The 23,416-nt window shown below is 54.1% G+C and overlaps 2 protein-coding genes across 7 annotated transcripts in view; one reads left to right on the top strand and one right to left on the bottom strand.

Moving 5' to 3' along the window:
- ZNF219 (zinc finger protein 219) overlaps window positions 1–1,542 on the top strand; it is an 8,693-nt gene extending 7,151 nt beyond the window's left edge. For all 4 annotated transcript variants that reach the window (XM_049705484.1, XM_049705483.1, XM_049705482.1 and 1 more), the window contains 2 exons: window positions 89–220; window positions 483–1,542. In XM_049705484.1, the coding sequence (XP_049561441.1) occupies window positions 89–220; window positions 483–1,087 (737 nt within the window). In that variant the 3' untranslated portion in view covers window positions 1,088–1,542. The remainder of the gene's footprint in view (window positions 1–88; window positions 221–482) is intronic.
- On the bottom strand, window positions 1,411–23,416 carry ARHGEF40 (Rho guanine nucleotide exchange factor 40). Of its 3 annotated transcripts, none has more exons than XM_033435911.2 (24): window positions 23,144–23,416; window positions 20,372–20,569; window positions 18,500–19,751; window positions 18,186–18,353; window positions 17,932–18,052; window positions 17,295–17,391; window positions 17,104–17,184; window positions 16,855–16,971; window positions 12,593–12,688; window positions 12,372–12,487; window positions 11,870–11,996; window positions 10,079–10,201; window positions 9,834–9,977; window positions 8,723–9,333; window positions 8,362–8,596; window positions 7,914–8,000; window positions 7,098–7,313; window positions 6,211–6,381; window positions 5,228–5,405; window positions 4,182–4,286; window positions 3,809–3,952; window positions 3,170–3,300; window positions 2,709–2,753; window positions 1,411–2,588 (listed from the first exon to the last, which is right to left on the bottom strand). In XM_033435911.2, the coding sequence occupies exons 1-23, from the start codon at window positions 23,144–23,146 to the stop codon at window positions 2,712–2,714; spliced, it is 4,563 nt and encodes a 1,520-aa protein (XP_033291802.1). In that variant the 5' UTR covers window positions 23,147–23,416; the 3' UTR covers window positions 1,411–2,588; window positions 2,709–2,711. The 3 variants fall into 3 exon arrangements, with proteins under 3 accessions (XP_033291802.1, XP_049561432.1, XP_033291804.1); XM_049705475.1 differs by having other exon boundaries at window positions 1,411–2,470; XM_033435913.2 differs by lacking the exon at window positions 3,809–3,952 and having other exon boundaries at window positions 23,144–23,399.

The raw sequence follows: 23,416 nt of genomic DNA, 5'->3' as shown, positions 1-23,416 counted from the left end.
CAATCCTGTGGGTGGGTATGGGGACACATGGCCCTAATAGGGTTAGGGCAAAGGGTCCCTCTGACTTCTTTTAATGTGTGTATTGCAGAAGAGAATGGGCTCTTAGTTGGAGGGGCCCGGCCTGAAGGGGGCCGGGGGGCCAGCGGCAAGGACTGCCCCTTTTGTGGAAAATCATTCCGCTCAGCGCATCACCTCAAAGTGCACCTGCGAGTGCACACAGGTGAGGGGGGCAGCCTCCGGGGTGGGGAGGGGACTGGAGGGCAGGAAGGGGGGTGAGAGGGCTATGGGAAACGCCGGGAGATGACATTCGGCAGCCTTCGGATTGTCCAGATGAGATCGTTAGGAAACGCCTCTTAATTAAACGAGAGGAGTGGGAGAGGCGCGGTTTTCCTCCTGGCCCGGAGGTCTGTACGCGGAGTGAATTGCGGGATAGGGCTGGCAGTAATTGTGACTCGGGCCCTATCGCACCCCCCGCCCTCCAGGAGAGCGCCCCTACAAGTGTCCGCACTGCGACTACGCGGGCACCCAGTCCGGGTCGCTCAAGTATCACCTGCAGCGCCACCACCGGGAGCAGAAGAGCGGGGCAGGCCCCGGGCCTCCTCCAGAGCCGCCACCCCCTTCCCAGCGGGGTGCAACCCAGTCGTCGGGAGCCAAACCGGCTGCGCAGCCTGCGACCTGGGTGGAGGGCACAGCGAGCTCCCGGCCTCCCTCGAGCGGCGCCGCGTCAGGGTCCCGTCGGAAGCCCGCCAGCCCCGGGAGGACCCTGCGCAACGGGCGAGGCGGTGAGGCCGAACCCCTCGACCTGTCCCTGCGGGCAGGGCCGGGAGGCGAGGCTGGGCCGGGGGGTGCCCTCCACCGATGCCTCTTCTGTCCCTTCGCCACTGGAGCCCCCGAGCTCATGGCCTTGCACCTGCAAGTGCACCACAGCCGCAGGGCTCGGGGCCGAAGGCCGCCCCAGGCCGATGCATCCCCGCCCTATGCCCGAGCACCGTCCGGAGAGACCCCTCCCAGTCCTCCGCAGGAAGGGGAGGAGGGCCCCGGGCTGTTGCGTTCAGGAGAGCCTGGGCTGGGGGGACAAGAAAGGTAGGGAGCCCTCTTACGGGCTATTAGCTTAGTGAGTTTACCCCGCAGGAGCGGGGCTGCGCTAGAGGTAGTTGGGTAGAGCAGCCAGCAGGGGGCAGCGTGGGACCCATATCCCAGCCCCGGGCGGACCAGAGGTGGAGGGGGCAGAGGGCGTTAGGAGGGTGGGTGGGCGATACCCACCCAGCCCAAGAGAGTCACAGTGCCTTAGAAGTGGCAGGGGTGAGGATCAAAGAACGGGGTCCCAGGGCTGGCAGGAGTGTTCCTGGTGAGGGGCAGCTTTGCCAGTCTTTGCTGGTCCATAGGCGTGAGAGTTTATTTTTGTACAATGGGTGGGGGTGGGGGCACTGTACCCTTCTAGCCCCTCCAGGGGCCCTGTAGACGTTGCTATTTTTGGTACGATTTCTGTCATCCCTGTTGCAGAGTTGTGTCCCCAATAAACAGGTGTCTTGAGGCACAGGGCACTGTGTCTGCCTGCCTATGTCCTGTCCTCCTTGGGCCACTGTGTCCAGAAAATAGTCATCTCTTCAGGCACTTTTTATCACCCAAAGACCTTGGTAAGAAACCTGGGCTTTACCTTCAGGCTTTGGCTTAAGTAGCTCAGGGGTGGGGCCCAGGAACTAGCATTTAACAAGTAGCCTAGGGGTTCTCATGTACTGTGGACCTCTGAGGACCTCATTTTGAGAACTGCTGAATGGTGCTGGACCCCAGCTTGACTGTGACCAGCTCAGCCTCAAGAAGTGGGTACAGCATGAGAGCAGAAACTTCGAAGGGTACATTGAGCCTCTGGGGGCCACTCCTCTGGGAGGGTACATATTCACCCAGGCACAGGCCCAGCTTTGGCCCAGTAAGGGGTACAGGGTGCCTTGCAGCCTTGGTTTTATCTTCTGTGTTCTAGTTAATGGTTAGGTGAGCGGAAGTGCTCAAGTTAGTGGTATCACCTCAACCCGGAGGTCTGCTCTAGCTCTTCGGAGACAAAGTGTGAGTAAATATATTTAATATAACAATAGTATTAAAATAACAGTTATTACATATATAAAGTTTGCAGTTCCCTAGCCCACCCTTCTATAATGGTTTGCATAGCTCTGTTTCCTATGACACCCCAGAATGGAGTCATCAGGAACTGGCAGAGATGAGTCTTCTCAAGGAGGGTCAGGGGTCAGGACGAAGGGGCGAACACAGGCTGTCGGGGAAGGGCTGACATGGAGCGGTGTCTTGGGAGTATGCAGTGGCCCCGGATGGGGAAGGACTGGACGAGGGATAATTTCCCCACCTCCAGGGTATGAAGGCAAGCAAGTGCGGACACTCTGGTTCCTGCAGGAAGGCACCTGGCTGGGGAGAGCTAGAGAGAGCAGTAGCAGGGAAACACACTGGTCCTTTGACCTCGTTTCTGTCCAAGAAGCAGAGGGAAGGAATTCAATGCTCTTCCAGTCCTCCACTATGTCCCCCCAGCATCCCAGCCCAAAGCGTGCTGAGAGGAGGGGCTGTAGCCAAATTCCGGATCTTCTCTAGAAGCCAGGAAGGAAAAGGGAAGATGGGTTGGGAGAGAGAAGAAGCTGACTCCCAAGCCACTGGGGAAGGGAAGAGGGAAGGCTGTAGGATGTGGTAGAAAGCGGGTAGCAACTCACCAGTCACAGAGGTGTGGTGGGGTCACTCAGGGCTCGGGCATGACTCTGAGGGAAGAGAAACGGCGGTGAATTTAAAGGATAAGAAACGACCTCTTATATAGAGAGGTTATATAACCTTTCTCTCTCTCCCAAGCCTGTCAATTAGTTCACCCCTCTTTCCTCCCCAGCGTTCCTGAATTTTGCTGGTTTAATCCAAGTCTAGGCTGTTGGAATTCTCCCCTTTCTATCACTCCTGCCCTCCACCCCTTATTAAAGATTCACTTCTGACCTTGAGCCCTCTCAGCCAGGCCTGGGGAAGAGGAGAAGGGCAGACTGGACAATACATCCCTCCAACCTGTAGCCTTGCTGGGAGCACAGGCTCACTGGTCCCCCTGCCCCTCATGGGCTGAATGATCAGAAGAGCCCACCCAGAAAGTGTCCGAAGAGACTACCCCATTCTCAGCCCTATTGCAAGGACTTACCTGTCGGGAAAGCCCTAAGATCCCTCCACTGGCCAGGATGGGAGTGCTGCTCCCAGGGTGTGGGCGTTGCAGGCTGGGACTGTTTCTTGGTCCTGGGGACACATCTCCAGAAGAGGCAAATGTTTCTGGGGCTGGAGGGGAAGCTAGGGTGAGAGCAGGGTATAGAACGCCTCTAGATTACCTTAAGTAACCAAGCTGCTCCGTCAGGGAAGAAAAAGCTCCAGAGCAACAGGAAGCTGTAAGTCACCACAGCAATCCAGTTGCAAGAGAACCCCCCCTACCAAGAGTCAGGAAACTGTCAGCAGCATCATTAGAGCAACCAGAGAGGAAGCGACAGGAAACTGTAAGGATTGCCGTGGTGAACCAGGAGGGTACAACAGGAAGCTGAAGCAGTTTCCATAGAAACCCAAGGAGGGCTAGAGGGAGAGGGGTACAGAGGAAGTGCTTCTTAGCAACAGGCTGCTGTAAGCATTACCCTAGCAACCAGATGGAAGGCTCTTTTAGCAATGGGGAAGCTGTACATAGTTGTCATGGCAGCTGGGCCCCTTGGCTAGAGAAAGGAATTGCTCAGCAGCAAGCAGCCTGAACATCACCATGATGACCCAGCTGTTGGGAGCCACCCCTTGAGAGGTGCCTCACCCAGGGAAATTTGCTTGACGTCCAGATCCCAGGCCTCCTCCTCGACGCGGGCAGGCAGGGAACAGGCTCCCGGGGAAAGACCGGGAAGGGAGGGGCCGGCATGCTCAAAAGATGACACGGCCACCGAGGCCCGGGTGCGGGCGGCTGCAGAGAGCGGGGGGTGGAGGGGTGGGGTGCTGGTGTGGGAAAGCCCTCCTGGCTCCCTGAAATGACCCTGAGCTCATAGAGGGCCTCCCAGTCACTCCCACAGTTTCTGGGAAGACATATCCACTCATGACCTTTCCTCATTTTCCACCATGCCTCCTCACTGCTTTCACTCTCAAGGTCTTGACTGCTGGAGGCCACCCCCCACCCCCAGCACTGTGGCCCTCACCTCTTCCAGTGAGCAGGGCACTCAGTGTCCGCTCCCCAAGGGCTTTGATGTCCAGGAAGGGTTTATTCCCAATTCCCATGGAGACCATCTGCTGCACTCGGAGCTCTAGGGAACAGAGACCCTGTTACCAACCTCTTTGCTCCTTCCCAACTCTCATTCCTCCCTCTCATTCCTCTGGTGTCTCGTTACTCTTCCTGTTGACTGTTATGACATGGATGGTGATCGTGTCCTCGACTTCCCCCTCGGACTTCTGTCTCTTCTCTCCTATATGTTGCATCCTGCCCATTTGTCATTCCGGCTTCCCAACTTCTTTTTTTTTTTTTTTTTGTGGTATGCGGGCCTCTCACTGTTGTGGCCTCTCCCGTTGCGGAGCACAGGCTCCGGACACGCAGGCTCAGCGGCCATGGCTCACAGGCCCAGCCGCTCCGCGGCATGTGGGATCTTCCCGGACCAGGGCACGAACCCGTGTCCCCTGCATCGGCAGGCGGACTCTCAACCTCTGCGCCACCAGGGAAGCCCCCAACTTCTCTTCTAATACCTTCTTCCCTTTATCTTGGGCATTAAGAGCAAAACTCACGGTTTTACATACCTTTACAGTTTATCAAGTGCTTCCATATATATCACCTTATTTAATCCTTCCTATCATACCAAGATGTAGATGTTACTTTCCATTTTTCAGATTAGTGGAATGAGGTTCAGAGAATTAAAAACAAAAACTAGCAAAAGACCTCCCAAAACAAAACAAACAAACTAGTCCTGGTAACACAGCAATCAAGTTCTGGAAGGCAGGTCCGGTGAGCACCCTCTCACTCTCTTTTGCCCAACCATTTGCGCTTGCCTCCCTGAAATCCGCTAGCTTCCTCTTTCCTTTTAGCGCACCTTAGATTAAGTTCTGTCTCAGCAATCTCTCTCACGTCAGATCTTCAATCTTCTCATACGTCATTCTCCATCCTACACCCTCTTTCCCCTGGGCACTCTCCACACTCTCCAGCTAACCTGCCATAACCTTGATCCCAAGCACACCCTCTCCCAGCTCTGCCTGGTACCCTTGTTGTGGGCCGCCTGTCTCCACAGCAGCTGGGCAATAGAACTCGTCCACTTGAGTTTGATCTCTGGTGAGGCTGCTTGCAGAGTGTACGCCTCTCGTGCACGCCGCCGCCGAAACCACAGCTCAAAGCAGAGCCCGCTGTCCCCGATGTTTTCTGTTAGCCCCATGTCAGCAGTCTGAGAAAAAGCGGAGGAGAGTGGGTGAAGACGGAGTGTATTCTGGCTAGATGGTACCACGTGGAAAAGCACTACACTTAGCCTGGCATCTGGTAGATGCTTAGTAAATGTTTGCTCAACACCTACGGTGCGCCAAGTGCTCTGCATTTAGTCTATAACAAGCACGATTTACAGAAGGGTGGTGCCCAGACACACAAAGCAACTTGTCCAAGGGCTTATCATAGCTTATCGGAGAAAGAATTCAAACTCATGGCTATGTTATTCCAAACTTAGGCTTTTTTCTCTATACTGGACTCTGCTGGAACTAGTGTAGGGGGACAAAGTCAGAAACTCTTAAGAGTCATGCCACAGCGCCTGATCTGGGACTAGGCCGCTATTGATGTTTATCTGGATATCAAGGCTGTTTCCCTAAAGCAAGGCCTCCCTCCTCTTGGGTTCCTCAGTTCCGTCAAGTTAAGCTATATTTATAGTGTCCTTTCTCTTCCTCCCCCAGGGACCATCCCTAACTCAGAAAGCATGTGTGTTCTTAATGGGAAAGGTCCTCCCCGCTTCTGGTTTGGAATGCCTCATGAATCCCCTGCATGAATAAGGAGAACCCCATGGAGGAGACCAGTGACAGGAACTTCTGTCACCTCGACACCCTAACCTGATGTTTGATTACAGGCCAAAGCCTGTTCTAGATGATATAGATTCTGAACCTGGGTTGGGATTGAATTTCCAGAACACTCTGCGTTCCCAAGAAGAGCATGACTTCCTGTCCCATCCCCATGGTTTCCCAGGCCCACCCCACCTCCAGGCATCGTACCTTAAAGGCCTGCTTATAAACAAAGGTCTCTGACCCCCCCTCAGGGCCCTTGAGCTTGCTGAACAGGAGGAGATGCTCAAAGAGAAAGACGTGGCGAAGGCACTTTTTCCGGCCACAGATGACTGTGAAAGGGTCCCGGTGCAGGAGTTGTCCCTGCTCCTTCAGATCTATCTGGGGAAAGCAAAAGGAAAGGTCATTGGCCCTGGAGCCCTTTGTGTATATTTTACGGGGAGTCAAAATGGGATTTATAGGGCCAGGGGCCGAATGCACTGGTTCTCAGGCAGAGTCAGGAAATCAGGGAAGCCCTTGGCCTAGAATCCATCCACTGGTCACCATGCACAGCACACCTGGCCCAGCAGCACAGCCCTGCCTCTGAAGATAGAAGGTACATCACACAGTAGGGCTTATAGCCTCCAATGGGTAAGCCTTTGCATGTTGGGGACCAAAGCACCATTTTGCCCCAGGAAGAGAATCAAATCAGCAAAGAACTGAAGGGAAAAGAGGTCTATCCTAGAGGAGGTAGGTTTCCAACCTGTTCTGGAACCTCAGGACTGGCAAGAGACTAAGGAGAGGAGAGTAAGGTATATGTTGAATGTTGAGATACAGGATGAAGTGCAGGGTAGATAGAAGAATTAGGAAAGGAGTAGGAAAGCACAGACAGATATAGGGTCACAGGATGTCGGGCAGGACATAGCTTCTTTATTTATAGACGAGGAAATTGAGCCCCAGTGAAGTTCAGTGACTTGACCAAAGCTATCCAGCTGGTTAGAAATTACAGCCTGGAGCCCTCTGACCTTGAGTCTAGTTTTCTGGTCACCAGCCCACACTGCTTCTGAGGCTACGAGGCTAGGCAGCCCGAGCTGGAGTGTCTGGAGCCACGGCCTCACCTCGCAGCCACGCACCGCCTCCACAGCCAGCAGGTCTTTGCCGCGGGTCTCTTGTTCCCGGAGCAGTTGCATGGCAGCCCCAAGGGCCTGGCGCTCAGAACTTGGTTCAGGCCCAGCTTCCCTTAGGAGCTCCTCCAGGAGCCGCCCATACCTGGCCAGCTGCTCCAGGGGCTGCTGCAGGGCCCGGGGCAGATGAGGGCCCCCCTCCATGGTGCCCTAGTTTGGGGTGGAAACAGATAGGAATGAGGGGAGGGGCTGGAGCTGTTCGGGTCTGAGCCCTTCGGGGAAGATGCGTGGTACTCTGGGTTTTTAGGGGTAGGTCAAGCCCAGATACACCCAAAGGTAAGGCGAAAAACCTTCCCCCAGAAAGAAAGGAGGCAGGAGGGCTGCAGGAGATTCAGCTGTCCTCTATATCTTGAGGGAGAGTGGAAGAGGAATACAAGTAATCCCTTATATTCTCTGGCTTTTAACTTTTGAAATCACTTTCACATCTTTTGATGTGAGGCCTTTTGACCCTCAGCGACTCTCTTAGTTAGCTATAGTGAATACTGCCACCATTCACTAGATGAAGAAACAGCGGCCCAGAGGAATCAATACTATTGCCCAAAGTCCTCAGGTGGGTTGGATAAGAACCCGGGTTCACCTGGCTTCCAGTCCAGTGCTTGTCCCACCCTCAGCAATTCTGGGAGATTATTGGTAGGTGACATTCCTGGGTATATCAAGGAAAGCTTTTTTTCCCTGAGAGATTTTGAGGTTGGGTAGATTTTAGGTCTTCCTGGCCCCTCCCCTTCTCATGAGTGTTGGAGAAAAAGTTACCTTGGTTGGGGGGCTGAGGGCAGCCAGACCATTCTCCAGTTTGTGCCGGTGCTTCACATAGTGGGCGTAAAGGCTGAACTGGTCCCCCTGTGCCGGTAGGGAAGCGGTAAGTCATGTCCAGTGAGGCCCTGCAGACAAGCCTCTCCCTTTCCTCCTCCACATCCTGTAGAGCCCGAAGGAGGGACAGGCCACCAGGGAACACTCAGTCTGCTTGGGGAATGACAGGCTCCCGTGGAGAGAGCGAAGGCCAGGCAGCACTGGATGTCAGGGACACATGAGCTGAGTGGATCCAGGAGCCCAGCAAACGGCAGTAGGCGCCGGCGTTTGGGGCCACACGTTCTGGTGGTGGGTGGGGTCGGGGGGCGGATACTGAGAAGGAGGGACAAGCAGATGGGGCTGAGACATGTGAAGGGAGAAGCCCTGGAAGGAGTTTCAGAGGCTGACTCACATGGCGAAGGAAGCAGGCCCCAATGCGCAGGGGGTGGGTGGCGCAGCCCTGAAGCTCCCGCAGAAAGTGTGTCCGGTGGAAACTGCGGAGCCTCTCCCGGGCGCTCAGGGCCGCCGCCCAGGTGCCCCGCAGTTCAGGGGTCAGCTCAGGCCCAGCGGGTGGCACTGGCTCACTCAAGGTGGCCACGTACTCCTGCTCACAGGCAATCAGCTCAGACACCAGACGCTGCTGGGCGCTGCAGGTACAACGAGGAGTGACAGGGGAGGTTGTGGCATGGGAGGAACATGCCAACAGTATCATATTCTTTTCCTGCGGGCCAGCTGGGCCTGCCTCTTGGGCACCAGCTGGGCTGGGCTCTCACCTGATGCTTCGCTTGCGCTCCATCCGGGGGGTGCCTACTCCCCAGGGCCCTTCTGGGCCCCCGGCCCGGCCCAGCAGCACGTGTTCCCGGGGTGAGCACGTCCTGTCTACCACCTCCGTACTGGTGACCTCCAGGCCTCGGATCAGCACGGTCCTCGGCGGTCTGCCCTCTGCTTCCGGAGCCAGCTCGGGGCCCTCGTCTTCATAGTCCTCCCCACAGGGCGCCAGGGAGCAGTGGGACGGGGCTGCCCGCGGCCCGGGACTGCTGGGGAGCAGCAGGGAACGGAGGCTGGGTGAGGGGCTGTGGGAGCCCCGCTGGGCCCCTCCACTGCTGGCACTGTCTGCCCGTCGTCGCCGGTGGCCCCGTGGACTCGCCTCCGCTCCCAGCTGTTGCTGAACCCTCTTCTCCAGCTCTTGGCAGCGGGCCCGGCAGCGGCCCCACTCTCGCAGAGCCGCCGGGCTGCCCAGGTCCAGGGCCAGGGCCCGCATCTCCTGGAAGGTGCCAGCGCTGGGCTCCGGGGTGCGCCGCAGGGCCAGGGCTGCCAGCACTGCTTCCCGCCCCGGCCCAGCTCCTGCTAGCCTCGTGGAACCTTCGTCCACCCATTCATGTGCCTACAAGACCAAAGGGGTGGGGAGTGGCGAGGGGAAGGAGTGAGGTCCTCTGCCACTCCCACACGCTGCCCGATGACAGCTCCTGTCCTCCTTCGCTGATGGCTTTCCAAGGCCCACCACACCTCAGTCCTCTTAGAACACCTCCCCTCACTGTCCCGGCATCACGGCCTAGCGTGTCACTCTGAGCTGGTATGGAGACAGAGGGGCCTAGACGAAAGGACGGCCGATACTTACACAGAATTTACAAGTGGCAGACTCTGTACTAAGTACCTGTTACATACTGCTTACGTAATCCTCACTCAGCCCTGTAAGGTGGGTGCCACGAGGCACACTCAGGTTTAGTATCCTGTCCCAAGTCATGCAGCAAGTAGGCGGCAGAGCCAAGAGTCAAAGCCCAGGAGACGGCCTCCTAAGTCCCTGCTTCTAACAACTACCTGATCAGCTTCTCCAGGCAGAAGAAAGGCAGTGGTGGGCATAGAAGGAAGAGGCTCAGCACATACCTGCTGGAAGAAGCGCTGTAGCCGCAGAGCCCGGTGGAGGCCACTCTCAACCTGCTCCAGGCGCTGTTCAAAGATATCCAGAAGCTTCTGGGAGGCAGGGTCCTCCTCCAGGGCCAGGGCCTCCCTCGCCTGAGCCAGGCGCTCCTGGAGAAGGGAGGCTGCTCTCAGACCTGGCCCTCAGTCCAGTCAGTCTCCCCTTCCCTCCCCGCGTGTTTCCTCTCACCTGCCCCTCTCCCCCTTCTCACCTGAACCTCAGCACTGAAAGCCCGGAATCGTAGCTCTGTCTCCTGCAGGGCAGACAGGGAGTCCCCGGGCACAGCAAAGCTCACCAGCTGCTCCTCCCCCGGGCCCGAGAGCCACTGCAGCACCTGGGGCAGACAGGGTGGGAGAGCGGGGCCATGAGGGAGAAGGGCCCGTGCAGTGGAAAGGAAAGCTGAGATCCAGCTCTGACCCGACCGCCCCACCCTGTTGAACCTTGGGGGAAACCATTTCATCTCAGCTGTAAAGTGGAAATGAGAACAGGGAATGGTGGTAGTTTCCACAAGGGTCGAGTAAAGTGAGTAAGCCATCTTTGTAAAGCACCAGTTGAAGGGGAGGCTGGGCTGGCCGGAAGCACTGAGAGATGCATGCTAAGGTTCCAGGGCTATGCCTCCAGGTGAAATAGATAAAACGGGGGTGAGCCAGAGGCACGAGGGCCAGGAGAAATTTCACATTCATAGAGCCTAGTGACAGGGACCAGGCTTGGAGAGACACCCCAGGTGTGTGTGTGTGTGTGTGTGTGTGTGTGTGTGTGTGTGTGTGTGTGTGTGTGTGTGTGTGTGTGTGTGTGTGTGTGTGTGTGTGTGTGTGTGTGTGTGTGTGTGTGTGTGTGTGTGTGTGTGTGTGTGTGTGTGTGTGTGTGTGTGTGTGTGGGTTCTGGGATATCTGACCAAAAAGGGATGGTAATTCTTCCCTCTGAAGAAAGGTTGGAATCTGGGGTGAGACAGCCTGAGGACGGGAAGTTTGAGAATGTTCCCAATAACCCGTGCCAACAATAAACACTTCTACAGTCCTTTGCTGAGGTAAGCCTTACTAACACCCCCATTCTGCAGATGAGGACTTGGGAACTCAGAGATGCTTCCAGACTCGTCCAATATCTCACTCCTAGCAGAGAAGAACTCAAGCTGAACACTTTAGACTCCAAATCCTGTGTGCTAATAGTTTTTACACAGTGGGAAAACAGCTAATAAGCAAACAGACAGTAGGAGATACAAACCTTTGGATGCTGGGATGGAGGAAGCTAAATAGGCAGAAATCTCAGGAACAGAGAGCCCTGCCCCCACCCTGCTTTAACACTGACCCTGAGATGACCTTTCCCCTGAGGCCACATGCAGGTCCACGAGGTGTTCACTTACCACACTTAGGAGCTATGGAGGAGCAATCAGATTTCAGTGCCCCTGCTACCCCACAAGGTAGGGTGGAGAGCAAATCCCTATGGAGTTCTTAACCCCAGGAGAAAAGAATCAAGGCTCAGAGAAGCCAGCTTTATTCCTGAATCTTTCCCACAAAGAGGCCTTGGTTTCCAAGGCCTTGAGCAGTTTCCATTGTCCTCTCCTTCCAAGGTGGAGGGAGGTGGGACCTTTCCGTCCTCAGGTTTGGGGATGACATTGCATAAGGGGTGGAGGGAGCTGGTATCGATAGACATTTGTTGCTTTTAAGCTAAGGAGGTAGGAACTCAGAATCAGTCGGCTCTTCCCAGAATCCCCTAGGGCACCTAAGCATCTCTCACAATCTCTAAGGATCCTTGATCAAACATCAGCAGTGGGAGGGGGAGATCTGGCTTCTCTTCTTTGCAGGTGCTGAGATGCTATCTCCCTCTTGCTGAATCTCACACTGACCGTGATCAACTTCCAGGGGAGATGAGGAGAGAGGGAGGGCCGTGCGACCAAGCCAGGTTAGGAGAACACCATCAGCTGTAAGTATCAGTGGGAAAAGGGTGCTGGAGGCCAGGCCCCCAGGTGGAGTTAAGAAGCATGGGGGAGGAGGTCCTGGCTCACCTGCTGGAGTCGGTGCAAGCGTTGCCGCTGTTCCTGCTGTTGCACATGTAGGTTGGAAAGGCGCACGAGCTGGTGAATGGCTTCGTCCACCTCCTGATACAGTGTAGCTGGGCCTGGGCCCTCTAGCCTGGGTAGGGAGTGGGGGCAGAATGAACCACTGCCTTTGTCAAGCCTGCCCCGCAACCCCATCCCATTCTTGCATCCCAGGTGAGGGGTGGCACGGCATCCTGGGTCACAGTATGGGCCTGGATCTGAATCCTTACTCTTCCATTTACTGACCAACCTTGGCCAAGACATTAAACATTTCTGATCCTCCAAATCCCCATTGATAATCATATCTAGCACCTAGGGATGTTGTGAGAGTTATGAGATAAGTGGAGAAGCATATCTTGTCCAGATACATGCTTAGTAAGAATTATCTGGCAGCTAAGGTGAATTGGCGGCCCTCTGCTGTGTCTCCATCCTCCACGTCCACCTGCACCCACACACCCATCCCTCGTACTTGCTGCTGTGGGTGGAGCGCAGCCTCATCAGGATGGCTCCCCCATCCCTCTGCAGCTCCGTCAGCCGGGGATCTGCCAGTACCTTCTGTAGGGGCTCAGGCATTCCTGACGCCTCCTGGGGGCCAGGGAGAAGTTGACAGTTGGAGTTCCACAAGGAGGTCCTCAGCTCAGCCCAGCCCCATCCCCACCTCATCCCCTTTTGTCCCATCTCATTTCCTACCTCTCCCTCTGGATCTGCTGCTCTCTCTAGCTCCTCAATGGCTCGCCGTACAGAGCCCAGCACACCTCGGCACAGGCGGCACAACCTTTCCACTTCCTGAGACAAACACACAGGAATGCAGTCCAGGGACAGAGTTCAGGATAAGGGGCCTAAGCCCTAGGGTAGAGGAGGGGCAACCCCAGAGACTTTTATGGGGGCAGTGCTGGGTTCAGTTCCTGACTTTGTCGCTTACTAATTGTATGACCTTAGGCAGGTCCAGAAACCTTCCTGAACCTCAGTTTCCTCAACTGTAAAGTCATGATAAGACACACTGGATTTAAAGGTTTAAAGAGATGATGGTAGGTAAGCAGCTATCATGGGCCTGGCACATTTTACAGCTTAGTAAACATGAATCTCCTTTCCCTCATCTGCACTGGCTCTTGACCCTATAAAACCCTTTTCTCTGCCTCTTCAGATGCACTTCCCCTTTGATCCACAGCTTAGAGACCATGTTACAGACCCCCTTTAATACTTGGCTCAGATCATGCTCATACCTTTTTTCTTGAATACTCACAGAATTTAGATTCATAGAATCAGAGATTATGTCACAGTTGCTGTACTGTGAGAGCAATGATCTTGAGGCTGGAATGCTGGTGCAGGGAGCAGGTACAGAAAGGCACCATCTCCGGAAGTAAGGTACATTACCTTGCTCAAGGTCACATGGAACCAGAACAAGCCTCTCTGACTCTCAGCTCTTTCTAGAACCCCAGTGATACTATTTTGCACTCTTCTCCAGTTGTTTCTGACTTATCATCCACCAAAAATGATATGCTGTTTAATGTCATATTAAGAATTGCAAAAAGAGAAAATTACAGGCCAATATCACTGATAAACATAGATGCAAAAACACTCAACAAAATACCAGCAAACCAAATCCAACAGTACATTAAAAGAATCATACACCATGATCAAGTGGAATTTATTCCAGATATGCAAGGATGGTTCAACATCTGCAAACTGATCAATGTGATACACCATGTTAACAAAATGTAGGATAAAAATCACACGATCATCTTGATAGACGTGGAGAAAACTTTTCACAATATTCAGCATCCACTTATGATAAAAACTCTCAACAAGGTGGGTAAAGAGGGGACATACCTCAACATAATAAAGGCCACTTGCAACAAACCCACAGCTAACATCATCCTCAATGATGAAAAGCTGAAAGCATTTCCTTTAAGATCAGGAATAAGACAAGGATGCCCACTCTCACCACTTTGATTCAACGTAGTTTTGGAAGTCCTAGCCACAGCAATCAGAGAAGAAAAAGAAATAAAAGGCATCCAAATTGAAAAGGAAGAAGTAAAATGGTTACTGTTTGCAGATGAGATGATACTATACATAAAAAATCCTAGAGACACCACCAAAAAATACTAGATCTCACCAATGAATTCAGTAAAGTTGCAGGATACAAAATCTATATATATAAATCTGTTGCATTTTTATACACTAATACTTGACTATCAGAAAGAGAAATTAAGAAAACAATTCCATTTACAATTGCATCAAAAAGAATAAAATACCTAGGAATAAACCTAACTAAGAAGGTAAAAGACCTGTACTTGGAAAACTATAACACAGTGATGAAAGAAATTGAAGATGACACAAACAGATGGAGAGATATACCGTGCTCATGGATTGGAAGAATTATTATTGTTAAAATGTCCATACTACCCAAGGCAATTACAGATTCAAGGCAATCCCTATCAAAATATCAATGGCATTTTTCACAGAACTAGAACAAATAGTTCTAAAATTTGTATGGAAATACAAAAGACCCTGAATAGCCAAAACAATATTGACAAAGAACAAAGTCAAGGGAGGTATGATGCTCCCTGATTTCAAACTATACTACAAAGCTACAGTAATCAAAACAGTATGATACTGGCACAAAAACAGACACATAGATCAGTGGAACAGAATAGGGAACCCAGAAATGAATCCATACACATATGGTCAATTAATCTATGACAAAGGAGGCAAGAATATACAATGGGAAAAGACCACCTTGGCAATAAATGGTATTGGGAATACTGGACAGCTACATGCAAAAGAATCAAACTGGACTACTTTTTCACACCATGCACAAAGATAAATTCTAAATGGATTAAAGACTTGAATGTAAGACCTGAAACCATAAAACTTCTAGAAGAAAACATAGGCAATACACTCTTTGACATCTGTCTTAGTAATTTTTTTTTTTTTTTTTTTGCTGTTCATGGGCCTCTCACTGTTTTGGCCTCTCCCGTTGCGGAGCACAGGCTCCGGATGCGCAGGCTCAGCAGCCATGGCTCATGGGCCCAGCCACTCCGTGGCATGTGGGATCTTCCCAGACTGGGGCACAAACCTGTGTCCCCGGCATCGGTAGGTGGACTCTCAACCACTGCACCACCAGGGAAGCCCAGTAATATTTTTTTTGAGACTTCTCTTTATGCGAGGGAAACAAAAGCAAAAATAAGCAAATGGGACTACATATAACTAAAATGTTTTTGCACAGTGAAGGAACCATCAACAAAATGGAAATACTGCCTACTGAATGGGAGAAGATATTTGCAAATGGTATGTCTTATAAGGGGTTAATATCCAAAATATACAAAGAACTCACACAACTCAACATCAAAAAAAACCAAACAACCCAATTAAAAAATGGGCCAAGGATCTGAATAAACCTTTTTCCAAAGAAGACATACAGATGGCCAACAGGCACATGAAAAGATGCTCAGCATTACTAATCATCAGGAAAATGCAAATGAAAACCACAATGAGATATCACCTCACACCTGTCAGAGTAACAAGTGTAGGTGAGTATGTGCAGAAAAGGGAACCCTCATGCACTGTGGGTGCAGAATGTAAATTGGTGCAGCCACTATGGACAACAGTATGGATATTCCTCAAAAAATTAAAAATAGAACTACCATACGATCCAGCAATTCCACTCCTGGGTATTTATCCCAAGAAAGTGAAAACACTAATTAGAAAAGATATATGCATCTCTGTGTTAATTGCAGCATTATCTACAATAGTCAAGTTACGGAAGCAACTTAAGTTCCCATCAATAGGTGAATGGCTAAAGACTATGTGGTATATACATACAATGGAATATTACTCAGCCATAAAAAAAGAATGAAATCTTGTTATTTGTGACAACATGGATGGACTAGAGGGTATTATGCTAAGTGAAATAAGTCAGACAGAGAAAGACAAATACTGTATAATTTCACTTATATTTGGAATCTTAAAAACAAGTGAACAAACATAACAAAACAGAAGCAGAGTTATAGATACGGAGAACAAACGGATGGTTGCCAGAGGGGAGGGGGGTGAGGAGAGGAGAGAAATAGGTAAGGGAGAGCAAGACATACAAACTTCCAGTTGCAAAATAAATGAGCGACGGGTATAAAATGTACAATGTGGGGAATAGAGTCAATAATTATGTGATATCTTTGTATGGTGACAGATGACAACTAGACATTATGGTGAAATGCATAGAAATATTGAATCACTATGTTGTGTACCAAGAAGTAACATAGTGTTGTAGGTCAATTATACCTCAAAAACAAACAAACAAAACAAACTCATAGAAAAAGAGATCAGATTTGTGGTTACCAGAGGCAGGAGATGAGAGGGAGGGGGAATTGGATGAAGATAGTCAAATTTCCAGTTATAAGACAGGTAAGCACTAGGGATGTGATGTACAACATGATAAATATCAATATAATTAACTCTGCTGTATGTTATATATGAAAGTTGTTAAGAGTAAATCCTAAGAGTTCCCATTACAAGGAAAAAAATTTTTTTCCTGTTTCTTTAATTTTGTATCTATAGGAGATGATGGCTGTTCACTAAACTAGTGGTAACCACTTCATGATTGTATGTAAGTCAAATCATTATGTTATACACCTCAAACTTGTTAAGTGCTTGTTCAATTATATCTCAAAACTAGAAGGAAAAAGAAAGAATTTATTTAACATACTCGTCTCATCTCCCTGGTAGCCCAGGGCACATGCACAGTCTTTTGCTCATAAATATTTGTTGAATTGAATTTGCTCATGAACACTTGTTGAATTGTGAACCATAAATATTTATTGAACAAAATGGAAGGGAAAACACTTTTTCTCAACCCCTTGGTCATGTCTCAGATCTGTCCTCTCTCTCCTAGAATGTCCTCTGCTGGGTCACTCCTGGCTCCCAGTGTCCTGAGTGGGGGAGGTGAAGCTTACCTTGTGTGTCTCTACCCAGTGGCTGGGAGAGGGGTCCCTGTGACCTCCCAAGTCCCACTGCAGCTCCTCTGGCTTGGCCACTCTTTTCAGATCACTCTCTGACAGCAACTCAGCACCCTGTAGACATGTGAAGGCAGGGGGTTTCTGGCCTGGGCACCTAGGGATTCAGGGACTGGCCTGGGGCTCCAGCCAGCCTCTTCTTCTCTCTCCACTACTTATGGGGACTAGGTGGGAGTGAGGGGCTCAAACCTGAAATCCATGGAGTTCAGTTGGAGGGTCATCATGAGTGAGAAGCAGCAGCCGCTGAATGACGGGAGGATCTCCTGAGTCCTGAAGGCAGAGAAGAATAACCCTAAATTGTGGGCAACAGGGTGGCCTGGAATGACCACTAGGGAAGAGTCAGGACCCAGAAGAAGTACTTGTCTCAAGAGGTTGCTTACCTGAAGTTGACTCAGGACAGGAATGAGTGCTGGAGGCAGTGCGGGTGCCTTGCGAAGGTCCAGCAGGACGGACAGCCCCAGTACCTGTAGGTCAGGCCTGTGGGGGCAGAGGTTGTGTGTGTGTGTGTATGTGTGCGTGTGCGTGTGTGTGTGTTAATGTTACTCATCCTCAGGAGAAGTTAGTTCCTGGCGATGGGCGAAGTGTCAAAGTCTCAGACATGTGTCCAAGAGGTAGTGACCTAGCAATTAGGAGTCTATATTCACATGGCTACTGGGTCATGGGATCAGGGATTAAAAAGTTAGGAATTCTGTGCTCTGGAAGGGTATGAATTCAACGCCAGCACCTAGCATACTGCCTAATAGGTTCTGGTGCTCAAGAAAGAGTTGTTGAATGAGCTAATCAAGGTTCTGATAAACTAGGTTGTGTCTTAGGATACTGAAAGTCAGCAGTGTTGATTTTGAGGATTGATGAAGATATGCTGCAAGTTGGGTTGGTAAGGTCAGAGAGCAATGACTTGAAAATCTGAGGGTTGAAGAAGTAGGTATCCTAGAGGGCAATGTCTTGAGGAGAGGGGAGGGCAGGGTGCTCACGACCCAGGAGGTTAGTATGCCAGCTGCCAGCCTGGGCCTCAGTTACCTGAGCAGTGAGTGGAGGTAATGAAGAGCAGTGCTCAGCACGTCTTCGGAGGGTGGAGGCTCCTCAGGAGGGCACGGTGGGGTAATGGTCAGCAGAGCTCGCCCACTCTGATCCACCCCTCCTGAAGACACAAAATGGTCCCGGCTGGGGGCAGGCCTTGGCTACCTCCCATCCACCCTGCCTCCCTCCCCAGCCTGCCCCGGAGGCTTCTCCTTCCTCGACCCCTTTCCCTTCAGCCACTGCTGCCCACTGACCAGTCAGGACGAGACATCCAGACGACATTAAGTCCCAAGCTACACCAGGGTCAACAGAGCTGGAGACTGGAGTGGCCTCTTCCGGGATGCTGTCCCCTTTCACTTCCTGCACAGTCTCTGGGGATGGTGCCAGGGGGTCAGACAGGAGCCCTTCTGGATTGCTGGGCCCTGCAGGCACAGGCAGAGCTATGGGCCTGAAGTGAGGACAGGTCTGGCTACTCTGCTCCCACCCTCACCTCCGCTCTTCCTGCAGCCCCGTTCCCTAGGCCTCACCTACCCTGGCCCTTGCCCCACTGGCCTCGGTGTCATCTCACCTGCCACGCGCACCAGCCTCGGCCCCTCCGGCTCTCTTTCTCTGGCCCTCTCCTCTACAGGCCCACAGGCTTCTGGGGGCCGAGGCTCTCCTTCGTCTGCTGGTTTGAGCTCCTCTCTCGGCTCAGGGTCTGGCTTCCCCGAGCCTTCGTGCTCCTCCTTAACTGGGCCACATCCTGGAAGCTCGTGTTCACTTGGTGGGGGCGGACTGACAAGGGCTTCCTGGTGGCTGGTCTCTTCCTTGTCCCCGGGGCTCAGTGGGGCACTGTCTCCTCCTCGGTTAAGAGCCCCTCTGCCTGCAGCTCGCTTCTTTCTCCTGTTTCCCTTGCCTGCTCTCCGAGGGGTACCGGGTGGCCCTTCAGCCCCCTGGCCTGCTCCTCCTCCGACCTCCCCTGGCCTCAGGGGGCAAAACTCAGAGGCTTCCCCCAGCGCCTCTGCTGGGGGCTCAGACACCTCCAGGGCTGCTGCCTCAGGGAGAGCCTCAGCCTCGGCTCCCGGGGGACACGCAGGGGAGGCTCCAGTGCTGCTCCCCTCACCCGGTGGGCGGGCTCCGTCCTGGTCCCGAGGCCCCAGGCCCTTCTGGTGCATCCACGCCCGGTGTCTCCGATGCCGGCCCTTCCCCCCAGCACCCTTGCGTGTGGGTACCGTCCGGGTCCTGGAGAGGCCCGAGGAGCCGTCAGCGTCCGTGGGGCTCCCCCTCACAGGCAGCGTCACCTCCAGCAGCTCCACGTACTCGCCCTCAGGTCCTTCGGCAGGGGCATTGTGCCCATCCCCGGGACTCCGAGTGCCCAGGGCCTCCTCAGGGAGTGGAGGGTTGGGGAGCCCTGGGGGGCCGGAGGGCACTTCTGGGGGAAGTGTGCTTGGCCGATGTCCAACCATGAGGCCCCCTTTGTGTACAAATTGAGGGCAGATGAGCTCGGCCCAGGGCAGTCGCTGAATCCCAGAGGGTGCAGACAGAAGGCAGGTGCTGAGGCGACCTGTTGGCCTGTCCTTATTGATGCCTTGTAGCCACTCAGGTGTGAACAGGTAAGCACAAGCCTCATTGGGCACAGGCAGTTCCTGCACTCGCCCACCCCCTGGGGCCAGGCACTTGAGTGCCAGGCGGGGCGCTTGGGCTGCTGAGGGCACCACTTGCAGGTAGAAGTCTCCCGGGCGCAGCAGCTGCCAGGGGAGTGCTGCTAGCTGCACCACTACCTGCTCGTGCAGGCAGAGGGGCCAGCCCTCGTGGAAGAAGAGGAAGCCGCTGTACTGGGCCTGGGGAGAGAGGTGGCAGGCTGTGCTCAGGCCTCTGCTGATGGAACCAGCAGGAGGGGGCAGTTAGAATAGGGCTACCCTAGGCAGGAGTGGCCTTATGCCTGGTGGGTTATAACCCCAGGGGAGCGGGAGGAGATATCTTGGGGTGTGCATGTGACAGAGGAAAGGATTGGGACTGATCAGTTTTCTGGTGGTAGGAAGCTTCTCTAGGAAGCTAGTTCCATGAGTGGGAGAGTAAGAACTGAGTCAGTATAAAGACATGGTCAGCAGATGCCGTTGTCTTGGAGGAGCCGGAGACTCTTGGAAGCTCTTTATATCTGTAGAAGTGACTCTGTTGAGTCATTTCTGGGGGAGTTAGTATCTTGAAAAATTGATATGAGGAGGGAATGTCTGGAACTGGGTCTGGAGGGTCAGGGTCTTTGGGAGCTGATGTTTCTAAGGGGTCAGTATTTGGGGAAGATGAGTGTCTATGTGTTAGCATGCAAATGGCACGTGCCTATGGGGGGACCAGTATCAGGGGAGGCAATGTCTCTGGGTGAGGGGAAATTAGTCAGTCTGACTGGCGTCTCGGGTGAGGCAGTGGCTCTTAGGGGAGATAGAACAGGGATGCATTCACTCACACAGGCTTCCTGCTGGACCTTGGCAAGCAGGTGCTTGGCGGGCACCAGGAAGTCCAGCGTGTACCTCAGCGCATCCTCCCGGTAAGTCCTCTCCACCACCTGGAACACTTGGCCCAACAGTGTAGGGGCTGTTGCCTCGAAAGGTGGGTACAGGGCAGCCAAAGTACTCTGCACACAGTCCTCTACTGGCTCAGGCTCCTGGGAGAGACAAGACCAGGCTGCAGATCCCTAGAGATCCCCCGAGCATGGCTCCTTGGAGGCTGGCTGTGTCCCCCAGGGGCCCCGTCACGCACAGAGTGTGTGCAGAGAGACGACAGGAAATGCTGGCTGAATGAGATGGGAGTGGGGCTGGCCCAGTCGGAGTGCACAGCCCTAGCAGTATACTCTGAGACGCTGGCTTTGGAGATCTGAGGAGACTCTTGTGAAGGACTTTGATTAGGGCTGCGCCTGGTTCTTGTAAATTGCAAGGATTGCATAGGCCCTCCTCAGGAAGAGATGGGCCCCTGGGCCATCAGGGAAGTCACTGATGGCTGAGAGCTCTGGAGGGTGGAGCCATTTTACACAGCCCTCCTGCCAGTCCCTCTTCTCAGGGCCTCCCACAGAGACCCCCGTCTTAAGTAGAGGTACCACCACCCATGAACAATCATATGCTAGAGATGTTCATTGGGTGGGAAGAAGGAGGACTGAAGGGCTATCTGTCTTGAGTCTTTCGAGCACCCCTCATCCTCTCCCAGAGTGGCTCTACAGCAATCACCCATTCCCGGAGCATGTGGGATTGGGTTACAAAGACTTGGGTGGGGACAGTTGAAAGAGGAAAAAGTCACAAAGGGAACTTGTAGGGAAGGGAGGAGGAGGCCTTGCTGGTATGTATTGGAGCTGAAATATTTTCTGATTCCTGTAGGGCCTCTCCACCAACCTCCACCCAGAGCCACTATCTCAAAAGTCTCAGCCTTGCTTCCTCCACACTTGTGTCCCTAAGTGAATCAGTAGGATATCTTTCTCCATCTCATACCCTAAACAGCCACCCCTCTGGCTATTCCTCTGCAAACCTATTTGTCTTTCAAGGTGGCTGTGAAATTCCTTTTATCAGATTTCTTTGCTGTGACTGGGCAAGGGGGAAGCTCGCTGAAGTGTTTATCTAATTCTCTACTCCCCATTGCAACCCGCCCCCACCGCCCGCCTTCGCCCTGAGGACAATACTGCATATTTCACTTTAAGTCCTCTCAGCCTGAGTGTTGCCTGCCTGTCCCGACCGTCTGAGAAGCGAGGCAGCCACTCCGGAGACCGACAGTCAGTGCGTCAGCACAGAGACCCGGCCCCAAGGTGTGTGGGCGAGCAGACAGACCCCCCAGTGTTCCGGGGACCCGGCCAGCGCCGGGAGCGTGGGTGGGGGGAGGGTGGAGACGGGCGGGGGGAAGGCAGAGTGGGCCGTCCTCTCCGAGGCCTGGAAGGGGGAGCTAGAGTTGGAGCTGCGAGGCAGCTGCAACCCATTAGGGGCGGTGAGCTCATGGCTGAGTGAGAGTCTCAGCCACAGGAAACGGCAGCGGCAGGAGGGGAGGAGGGGTCTGGGGTGGGAGGGGGCGGGCAGGAGCTCAGAGACCGGCCTCCAGCCGGCCCGGACCAAAGAGGAGACCAGAGAGACTGAGTCAGCTCTCCCTGGCCCAGTTCCTCTTTCTTCTTGTTCCAGCCTCCCTGCCAGGGGGTGCCCTTCCCTCTGTAGAGGAGCAGCCCCGGTTGTTCTCCTCCCCCTCTCCACCCTGCGGTGAGCGCCCCCTGGCAGGGCCTCTCCCCCTCCTCCGTTCCCTGCGGTGAGCGCCCCGTTGGCCGTGCCCCCCCATCCCTCCCGCAGTGGGCGCTCTCCCTGGCAGTGCCCACACCTGCAATTACTCTTCAGAGAGTACTTTTGGAGCGAGAGTTCACAGGAATAGTGTCCACTCCTGTTGGCATGGACGTCCCTTAACAGCGCCCTCCTGCTTCCTGTGCCCTGAGTTGCTGCTGCCAGGGTCCCCAACCCGCGGCAGGGAGCTCCTGTCGGTGTCCCCTCCCCTCTGCAGCGGGAATGCTCTGGGACAGTGTTTCTGTTCCCTGCAGCGTGAGCTCGGGGGCACTCCTCTCCCCCCGCACCGCATCTCGTGTCGCCTCTGGCAGCGTCACGCCCCCGGGCACTGTGAGCCCCCTCCCCACTCTGTCCACCACTCTGAGGTAGCCTCTCTTTCTCCGCGGGAATTTCCCTTTTTGGCCAGGTCCCTGGCCCCAGCCCAGCCACAGCTGTGGCCGGTCCCCCAGGGCCGGATGGGTGGGCCCGGCTCACCGGGCTGGGGACTGGGATGGAAAATGGTGGTGCCAGGCAGGTCAGTTCTCATGACCCGAGCCCGGGCCCCTGCCAGGGCCGCTGCAGCCCAATCCCGCAGGGGTCTGCCGCGGGTAAGGAGCTGGGACCGGGAGGGGGAGGGAAGATCCTGCAAAGGAAGGCACAGGTCGGGACAGAGGAGGGCGAGGGGAGGTGTGTGGATTAGAGGGAGAGACCTAAGGGAGGTTGGGGGAAGGGGCGGAGAAGAGGAGGAAGAAAGGAGTGAGGGCAATACCCAGTGGGGACAGAGCCAGACAGTGGGGCAGACAGATCAAAGAAAAGAAGGGGGGATGGGAGGGAGGAGAGTCCCAGGAGCGCTCAAGAGTTCCAAGCAGGAGAGAGAGGCACCCAGCTGGGGGCTGGCGATCCACAGCGGGCTGCGGGAAGGCGGAGGGGACACCGGGTTGCGACGCGGGACTCACCATGGCTCGGCTCGGGGCCGCGTCCGACGCTCGGGCGGGCGGGCGGGGCCGGGCGCGCCACCGCCTCCCTCCCGCCGCTCGCGTCTCGCCGGGTCTGGCTAGGGGACAGCTCCGGCCGCGGTGGTGGCTCGGCCAGCTCGGGCTCCCAGGCCGCGGGGCCCCACCAGGGAGGGTCGAGACGGCCGCCCCTCCCCGCCCCGCCCTTCAGTGCCCGCCTCCGCCTCCGCGTCGGACCCCCAGCCGGGACTCCCTCTCCCGCGCCTTGCCTCTGGC

This window comes from Orcinus orca, chromosome 2 (assembly GCF_937001465.1).
Source record: "Orcinus orca chromosome 2, mOrcOrc1.1, whole genome shotgun sequence".
Lineage (NCBI taxonomy): Eukaryota > Metazoa > Chordata > Mammalia > Artiodactyla > Delphinidae > Orcinus > Orcinus orca.
This window is presented reverse-complemented; position numbering and strand designations above follow the sequence as displayed.